At 40.0% G+C, this 10292-nt stretch overlaps 1 protein-coding gene across 1 annotated transcript in view; it reads right to left on the minus strand.

Moving 5' to 3' along the window:
- Positions 1-10292, minus strand: part of LOC116703795 (uncharacterized) — a 16527-nt gene that overhangs the window by 2054 nt on the left and 4181 nt on the right. Inside the window, 3 exon segments of the mRNA XM_032538767.1 lie at positions 1-954; positions 996-1088; positions 1091-1961. The exon segment at positions 1-954 is cut by the window's left edge and continues 2054 nt beyond it. Of these exon segments, the coding sequence (XP_032394658.1) occupies positions 1-954; positions 996-1088; positions 1091-1961 (1918 nt within the window).

The raw sequence follows: 10292 nt of genomic DNA on the forward strand, positions 1-10292 counted from the left end.
TCTTCAAGGGCCGGAAGACCTCTACTCGTGAAATTCCACCTATCATTGAGGCCACAAACATTACTCCAGCATTCGTTTCAATGATAGCATCACCTTTCGAGTCTACAGCAATGATTCCTGCACAGACCCCATCTAGATTTTCAGCCATCACTTCTCTACATGCCTGCCTAAGGCTATACCCTTTGTGGTGGTAGAGACTGGCTATTTTCTGTGCAACAGTCTGCCTCAGAAATACATCTTCATCTCCAGAGCAGGTAATAGCTAACTTGTCATCAGCATATATTCCTGCCCCTACTACTGCTGTATCCCCAACTCGCCCTTTAAGCTTTCCGACTAACCCCCCTGTGGACGATGCAGCAGCCAACCCATGGAAACGATCCAAGGCCACAGCTCCAACTGTCTGAGGGTGATTGTTTTTTGAGGTGTTTCCAACAGAGAGCTTTGCAGTTAACTGTCTGTGACGTGTATCAGTGTAGAAATACTCAGGCCCAACAGGCTTCTGCTTCTCCTCCAACCCTTGCAGAAAGTCCTCAGCTCCATCTCCCACTATGAGTGAATGTGGGCTCTTCTCCATGACGCATCTAGCTGCTTTTATTGGGTTCTTCACACTTTGCACGCAAGCAACAGATCCTGACCTCATTGTATTTCCTTCCACAATGGTTGCTTCCATTTCATTTTTGCCATCTTTGTTGAATACTGAGCCTTTACCTGCATTGAACAGGAAGCAGTCCTCCAGAGCTTCTACTGACTTCTGAACTGCGTCCAGACTCCTTCCACCTTGTTGAAGCAATTGGGATCCAAGGGTTAAGGCTGTCTGTAGAGCAAACTCAATAACGGCATTTACTTCGGTGTTCAGCATCATCTCTTCTCCAGCACCACCATGGATCACCAGAGTGTAGTCTGTGCTCATGCCAGAGGTGGAGTCAACAGTAGTTTTGCCATTGTTTGGGATTTCTGGACAGTGGTTTGTCCTCCATCATTTTTTTCTGTTTGACCCAGATTCAGTATATGCTCCAGGCCACCCATTTGGTGTGCAATGGCATACCTAACAGCTAGAAGCATCACTAACTTCAGGTTTATCTTCAGCTTTCTTGAATCTTTTCCAGTGCCAGAGCAAAGCTCCCCTTTCCATTAAGCACAATGCGAACCTTGTCTCTCTTTCCAAGGTAGCATACAGCCAGCTGATCTTGGGCATAAACATTCCCTACTCCACACTCTACACCTTCCCTCAGATCTGTACCTGTGAGGTACACCGATGGACATCCAAAGGGGTCAAGGTACTTCTTCAATGGGTTGTCAGGTGGCAATGATTGACGCAGGACGGCTACATGTGGACCAACTCCTTGACCACCTTTGGTGTTTCTAATGAGGCTCTTATGCTCCAGAAATGCTACATGGAACAAGCGTAGGAGGTCAGTAGTGTATTCACTTGTGTTATCTGGGCCAATGCAAGACATCAAGGCATCTACTAACTTTTGGGAATCCATGGTGAGTGAGTATGTAGGATCACAACGGCCATGTTTGTAGTGGCGCATATGGGTAGGTGTGACAAGCATGTGATTGGAAGCAGATTCCCCAAGTGTCTGCCTCAGGGAAAGCTGCAAAGAGAAGTTGATCCAAGCATCATACAGGCCCCTTTGCCCTCTGAGAGCAGAAAACACATCAGGATAGGAAGGCACATCAAAAGTGAGAACTGAATGAGTTGCTCCCAAGAAAGCTAACTTTGGGGTAATTACTCCTTGCAAGGGGAATGTTAGGGGAGTTGGACAACCATAATTTACAAGGTTTAATGTGACAGACCCATTCACATTAACTGTGTCGGTATGGACTAAGTCTAAGTCAGCAGTCTCAGACAGATTGTACACATGCTCAGTCATAAGCCCAGCCACCATCCCATCCACAGCGCTGTGCTCAAACACCATCCCAGCTGTGCTGTCCTTGAACACCACCAGGTTCATCACCTGTCAAAAAATAGAAAAATTGAATAATGTTTTGGTGTTCAGTGGAACACTGTCAGGGAAAAATATTTTGTCCTTTGTCTTCACCTGCTTTACACATTTGGGAAATGAAATATTTTACTAGCTCAACTTGTTTTACATCTTGCTTTGAGTCTTGATTTCCTAACAGGCTACTGTGTTCTTCCTCTCTCATGGTGTTCTTTAATAGTTTTAAACTGCTTTTGTAGTATTTTAAAAAAACAGAAATTCTAAAGTCAAATTATAATTATCATGCCCTGAGTGTTAATACTGATGACTTAGCTATGTCAATCAATTTATAAAGTGCTAACCAATATAAGTGGTACTGTACATGTTTTAGTAAGTTTGTGTCACCTGAGTGTGTGATTTGGTTGACATGTAAACACAAAAGGGAGAGATCCCCATGCAACATTAAAACATTGGTGCAGTGTTTAAGCACATTGATCCAATACTTGTCATAGTATCTCAGGCATGGACTGTCTTTCCTCCTCCCAGCCTCATGCATTGAGGATATCAGCAGTTAGAGGGCGCGTTGCAGTCTTCCAGACAGAGGTAAGCACGGCTTCCATCATCCCAGGGAGCTGCGCATCCCTCCTTGCCCAGGATCTCTTCCCTGGTGGCAGCCCAGACTTTGCGCCCAGAGCTGAGAGCTGCAAATTACAGAGGGATCATTCTGTTCCCCGGCACTGGGTTGATCCATCACCTGAGCCAGCTGGTTGTAGATGTCAATGAGCGGTCTGCAGAAAACCGGGCAGTGTCAGGACGCCACAGTATGTCACAGGGAACACTCCTCCAACACAGGTGATGATGGCATGTAGGCTATCGGGTATACCTGGAAAACAAAGCTACTGATTAGAAGTGAGCAGTATTACGTGTTGAAAACAAACATTTTTTTGCTATAATAAACCTTACCAGTTTGTGCCCTGCCAATAATCTCACCTTAATCTCATCTTGATCCTGCCAGGAATCCGACTGGCAGCGAATACCTCAGACTGCTGTGTGCGCTCCATTGGTGCATTGCCTTCCAGTAACAGGGGCTCACTGTACAGCTTTGCAGCTGCCCAGAGCAGAGCAGCTGCCCTCCCCAGTTGGCTACTTCTCTTTGCTTTGGAAGGAAGAAGAACAACAGGAAGGGCAGTGGAGGTGGGCAGGGGGTCATCACAAGACAGAAGACCTCTCTTGAACTGCTCCGTCACCCAGTTTTCTTGGCCTGAAGCAATGGCTGCCAATGTTTGCTGGGCCTCTTGAAGGAGCTCCCTCTGCTGTTCCAGCGTACTTTTGAACTCTGGGTAAAGGTCTGGACCTAAAGTGAGCTGCAGGACACGGCTCACCTCTTGCAAGGTAGCATCCAATTCTGGAACAGGGTAGTCGAGAAGGGTCATCCTGTTGATATTGGAGATGCTTGGGTGAGATAAAGCGCGAGTAAAAATCCCTTTTAATGCCTTGTCATGCATTTTTTTTACTGTAAAAAAAGTGCTTAGCAATAGATTTTTCTAAATCATTTTGTTTGATGGCACTTCAGTGCAAGCAGTAATAAAACATTCTGACACCAGCCCAGTAACAATGGAGGCGCAGGTCACACAGGCCCCGCCTGGTTGCCGTATGCTGAGCACTTGTCTGGTTCAGATAAGGAAAGCAACAAAGACTAGGACTAGGACTGCCAGTCTAGTGTAACCATACATCATTATCATGCACCTAATTGCTTACTTTGTGTTAAACTGTGCAGTAACAATACTGGTATTCAGTCAGGGTAAAGACAAATCTCCAAAAGCTGGGACACCACCTGGGAAGATAAAAAATAGATACCAATATACATATTGATACATCAACAAAATAATACAGACATAATTTCCCCAAACTGTGTGCTATGTCACACTTTATTATTAATGGCAAAGTGTCTTGTTGGCACTCTATCAGCCAATGCATAGGACCTTGGACACAGTTTATTACACAACTCTGTATATATTCATGTGGGATGTTTAATTCCATGATTATGATATACAGTTCTCACAGTAAAACATCATGAAAAAAAAAGCATTTAGCAAACTGTTCCACATGGAGCTGTAACAGCCGGCACATTCTTCCAAAATTCTCAGAAATGACCGGAGTTTGCAGTAAAATTAAACCTTCCTCTTTTCAGTCTCTGATTGGCTCTACACAGCAAAATAATCTTCAAAATTGTTGGGCTTTCTTATCAGCCAACAGGTTCTATCCACTGCATTTGACAATCTTCACAAACAATATATGTGCATTTACTGTGTGTTTTCATGTGTTTGTTATGTATTTGTGTGCGTTATGTAATAGCTCAACAACAAGGCCAAACCCTTGAGCCAACACCACATAGACTACTCTCCATTCCATCTAGTGTGTGTGTGTGTGGGGGGGGGGGTGTTTATTTATATATGTAGCAACTTTTTATTTTTCATACTGTATGTTCTAACCAGAAAATTGTAATATCCAATGTTGAAAAGCATCCCAAAAGGTCAGTTAATCTATGAGAAACAAAAAGATGTTCCAATGTCTGAGTTACTGAAAGTACGATGTATATACATGTTAAAATTTGAATAGTCAAATCCAAGTTAACCCTTTGATGCAAAAAGTAATTGCACAAGAAAATCTTGTTTATTCTGCGTCAGACAGAGTTACGCTCGGAGATGAGAAGGGTATGTGTCGACTTGCCTAACTCTGGGGGTAGCGGTGAATAAGCTAAAGTCCCAATAAGTCGGCATGTTCACACACACACACACACACACACACACACCACACACACACACACACACACACACACACACACACACACACACACACACACACACACACACACACACACACACACACACAAAAGTGAGAAAAGAATTAGGGAATGAAGAGCAATTTGCTTGAGTAGGTGGTGGTTGCTAACTGGCAATGTGAGGCTTCTTACAGTGTTTTTTTCCCCGATTGCTTACATTAGTCATAACTGAAGTCATATTGTCAAAACCCTTCACACAGTGAGCAAAACAGACGTCCATGTGAGTCATTTTGCTCAAAATGCATTCAATGACCACATTCACCAAAATCCATGAATCCACAGTTTGGCCAAGATGCATGTTGGTAATGCAGACTGTATGAAAAGTGGCTTCATTATTGATTGATGCTTGTTAGAAATCAGAGAAAACAAAAAAAACTGTAACAAACTGTATTGTGAAAATGACTGCGTGTGCTTAAATAATTTCCCCCTAAGATTACAAAAAAGTGAGCATTTTCATTTACATTACACATGCCAGAATTGCTGGTCTCTGTCGATTGAATGCATAAAAGTAACCGAGTTATTTGTACGGCTGCCTGTCTTGGCCAGGACACTCTTAAAAAAATAGATTAATTACTGTTATATCAACGAGCCTCCTCCTGGTTAGATTCAAATAATAAAACAGTCTTATGGAACATTACTGACATTTGTGTTATTTATTACTGCATTTGTTTTTGTTGCCTATTTTTCTATTTCTATTTTTCTTGATAATATGGCAGTATTTGGGTGCCTTAACTCTTACATTAACAATTATGGCCAACGAGTCACTGTTGAAGGTTTATAAGCCTTTTACTAGCCAACATTTGGCCTATTAAGCACTTTTATAATTTGCATAATGCAGACACTGTATCAATACATGGCCTAATATATTCAACAAATGAATTATGAAAGAGAAAGAGATATGCAACAAGATGCCCAGCCGGACTTGCAATGTTGCATTTATGGTTGACATGCTAATGATGTATTATAATTATATCATTCATCAATCATCATTTTATCAATCATCATATCAAGAAAAAAAAGCAGAGAAAAGATTTTATTTTTCAAATTACAATTTTCTTTAAATTTATTCTGTATTATTTATTATCTGATAATTATATTATTTATTATCTGATTATTATTATTATACTGTATAAATATGTAACATAGAAAAACACCCTAATAAATTCAAGCAATAGAAATAAACTTACTTTTTTCCTTTGAGACTCTGCTTTGCCTGGTACGGCTGTCTTGTGTAGGCTACATTATCTGAAGCTATATATATATATGTATGAACAGATTGACAGGCGCACACACACACGCACACGCACACGCACACGCACACGTACACGCACACACACCGTCAAACTGAAACTAAAAGTGAAGGTAACCTCTACATTTATAATCATGCAACGTTTCTTTTGTCTTCCAAGTAAATCAGCCCCTGACTTATGCACCAACGACTCAACTCATGTTGATCATCTACTAATCAGATGAATTTGTAAATCCAATGTTTTCAAGATTCTTGCATATATAAGCAAGTTAACATTTGTATAATGAGCTTGATTTCTGAGAACTGATTGGGTAACTAACACTGACTAAGTTGACCATCATCCATGACCGGGTCACTGATGAGCCAACAACCTGTGAGACTTCTCTAATAGACACATGATCATACAGTTCTCACTTTGGCCAAAGCAAAAAAGGTCATGGAAAAAATATTACATTTTGCAATCAGTTCCACATGAAGCACAGATTACTAAAGCATTCTTAGAAATGACCAGGGCTTTCAAAGAAATTAGTAAAAATGAAACTTTTCTTGAACTTTCCGTTTCAGGGTAGCTCCCGACAGTAAATCATCTTATAATAATAATAATAATAATACAACTTTACTCATTATTTGGAAAGATTAGGTTACTAATTACTTTACAAATTTGGGAATTTTTGACACAAAACATGTGTAGTTTATAAAATTAAAAATGTAACTACCCAACAATATACTGTATAGGCCTACACATCCAGCTGATATCAGTAGACAATTCAACACTTTTCAGTTTGACAGAACTGTTTTAAACATTTCCAGTTTCTAAAATGTGAGGATTTTTCTGCACTAAGTTCTTTTACTTTTAATACTTTAAGTACATTTTCCTGATGATACTTAGACACTTTCACATGAGTAGCATTTTCAATGCGGGATCTTTACTATTAATGGAGTATTTTTACAACGTGGTATTAGTGCTTTTACTAAAGTAAAGAATCGAAATACTTCTTCCACTACAGCTGACCGCATACTATACTTTCAAAAATAGTTAAGATACCTCCAGCCTGTCTGTGTCCTGCCTTTGCATGACCAAGTGGTGTGGTAGTACACCAGTTTGAGTTGTAGAATACTAGGTACTTCACTTGAGTTTCCTGTACTTTATACATTTACTCCACTTCATTTCATATGGGAAATACTGCACTATTTACTCCAGTCCAGTTATGCTAAAAGAGTAACTTTTGGTACTTTATGTGTATTTTGATGATATTACTTCTGTACTTTTACTTCAGGACGTTTTTCAACGGAGGACTTTTACTTGTAGAAGAGTATTTCTGTAGTACGGCTGACGTGTACAGGTAAAAGATCCGAACATCTCTTCTGCCACTGGATGTGAGTTGAAACTGAAGCAAAATGTTAAAACCGTGCATATACCAGTGGATCTATACAGCAGACATTTCAATCTGGAGAGACTTCATTTAAGAGGGAAATATTAAATGAACATGCTGCATAATAGGTTGATGTGTTGAGTCTGTGGCTATTACACTCCATCGTAGTTAAAATTATACTGTATGCATGTATAGAAGCCATGGATATACAAGGAATATCCCCCCGATGGAGTTTGGACATTGGTGGTGATGAAGGAAGAGCCTTAAGATCTGCGTGGATGTGAACGTGGGGCTTCTGATGATGGAGGAACCCTGGGGGCTGGGATCGATGAGAACTGGAGATTGCATTTTTCCTTAAATGACAGCTACAAAGAGTAAAACAGGTTAAAAGTTTGAATGCAACAACTTGATAGCTCACGGACACTGTGGCAAAATCTGGTTGGTTCTAACTGACAGAGGGAACGCCCAGAGTCAGCTGATAAGAATGTAGCTGATCAGGATTGGGAGAGAGAGAGAGAGAGAGAGAGAGAAAGAGAGAGAGAGAGAGAGAAAGAGAAAGAGAGAGAAATGTGACGCAAGTCTTCCTGAAAGAACTTACGCTGTATTTTATTAGACATGCTTCTGTGTAATGTTGAGGTTAAATAAAAAAGTGAAAAACAGACACTTTGAATTGAAATTGTACTTCCAATTAAGTCAAATAGAATATATATATATATATAAAAAATATATTTAAACTAAACAGCTGTTGGGCGCCCGGATAGCTCAGTTGATAGAGCGTGTGCCCATAGACAGAGCTTTACTCCTCAACGCAGCGGGCCAGGGTTTGACTCTGACCTGCGGTCCTTTGCTGCATGTCATTCCCCCTCTCTCTCCCCTTTCATGTCTTCAGCTTTTCTATCAAAAATAAAGGCCAAATACCCAATACCCAATCTAAAATAATGACTGGAGTTGTGTGTGCCATGAGGACCACAGAGATTAATGTTACAAGCTATTTGGTTGTGACAATCTCAAAGGTATACAATGAATTTGCCCGATCACAAGACACGTTCCATGTGTTTGTGTTTTGTTGAGGCTGGCTTTGAGTGGGTCACATTGGGAGCACGTTGGACCCATTAATGTCTGTAGATTGAGGCATACCTTAGCAATGTTGAAGACCAAGTTGTATGTATCCCAGTGAGGATTGGTGCTTTTACCGTGACAACGCTCCCTTTTGTGTATGTCTAAAAGTTTCTTTAAACATGATGACGATGAGGGTGCTTTGGTGAAGTTGGACTGTGTAACAGACATGTAACTGTATGTGAAACCCACGAACATATGGGAAGAGACAGGCTGAGAGAGAAGGAAAGAGGGAGTGGGGGGGAAGCGGGGGGCAAGACACTTATTAGCTTAATTGGAGTCACTGCCACTATATTATAGGCAAATCCTTGTTTTTGTAGTCCAACCAAGTTTTCCTTCCACGGACTGTTGTTCCATCCAAACCAACTGGCCAGGTCTTCCAGGATTTTCCATTTTGAGGTAAGCTGACATTCTCTCTCAAGTAAAGGAATATGTGAAAAGTGATGATGTGAAGTATGTGTTTCTGAATGAATAGTTTGAAAACTTAAAGTCTTGTTGTTTTGTACTTTAGGTGTACATGGTAAATAAAATACTTGAGGAATATGTTTTGGGATATATAACTAATGATCAAAATGAAAAACACAAATAGTCTTCTGTCACTTTGATTGCTTTTTGGCAATTTTGGGGGTGTGGATTATAGTTTTCCAATGGAAAACAAATCATGATTACAAGTATTACAGTAATATCACAGTCTCTATAATTGGGAACAGTTCTTTCATTGGCAATGGAGTTATTTTCTTTTATACAAAAAATAGCTTTTTATTAAGTTTGAAGTTTATTATGAATATTGCAATAAAAAATTTGATGAGCACAGTGCATTTTCACAAACAGTGTCATGACTCCACAGCCTTCACTGTGAGAAGTTTACTAACATCCTATTTCATTGGTAAATTTTTTTTCTCTTTTTCACTCAAAAGTAAACTGTTGACAACCATTTCTGTGGCTTATCTTAAGAAATAGGGATATTGGTTTTGGAAAGAAATGTCGCTGTAACAACGAAAATCTTCAAATTTGCCATTCTTTGAGAAGCACAAACTAAATCCTATTTACTGTACCTTAATTGTACGGCCAATAAAAAGTCAGAGATGGAAATCTCAAAATCTCAGCAGATTAGCTTGACACCACTGGGGCTAAATGAGAAAAAAAATCTCTTCATGGAATTTAGGTGAACTGAACCTTTAAAGTAAGAGCACTAAAAAGAAACTGAAATGTTGTGAATAATTTCAAATAAATAAGAATGATAAAAAACAAGAACTTTAATGTCCACAAAATCTGATTATCCAAATCTTATGGAATATAAACCAGATGTAGTGTTACATTAAAGAAAAAAAATCTATGAAAGTAGTAGTACTGGTAGTTTTGCTTGTATTGACTAAATGAGCTATTGGAATCACAAGACCAGTATCATTGCAAAAGCTAAATCCATCATCAGACAGAACACAGACAGCCAGCATTGTGTGGAGGACTCGATCTGATGAGACAAATCAGGGGAAATCTAATTTTCGTGCAGCGTGGGATGCATTGCCTTGGCAACCAACAACAAAAAATGCCCAGTTTTAGTTTTGTACAGAGGAGTGGTTAAAGGGAATAACTGCTTTCACGTGAGAGCAGATGGGTCATCACTTGAGTCCGTAAAGCCACTGATTCCAGGGGGTTTTGTACAATCAGATAATTGAATTACTGGTTACACTAATGTGAGAAAGGTTGGGCATCATGTGAAGGAAATGTAAAGGCCAATGAGATGGGTGCATGCCAATTGGGGTGTGTGTGTGTGTGTGTGTGTGTGT

The sequence above is a fragment of the Etheostoma spectabile genome, chromosome 15 (genome assembly GCF_008692095.1).
Source record: "Etheostoma spectabile isolate EspeVRDwgs_2016 chromosome 15, UIUC_Espe_1.0, whole genome shotgun sequence".
Classification (NCBI taxonomy): Eukaryota; Metazoa; Chordata; class Actinopteri; order Perciformes; family Percidae; genus Etheostoma; species Etheostoma spectabile.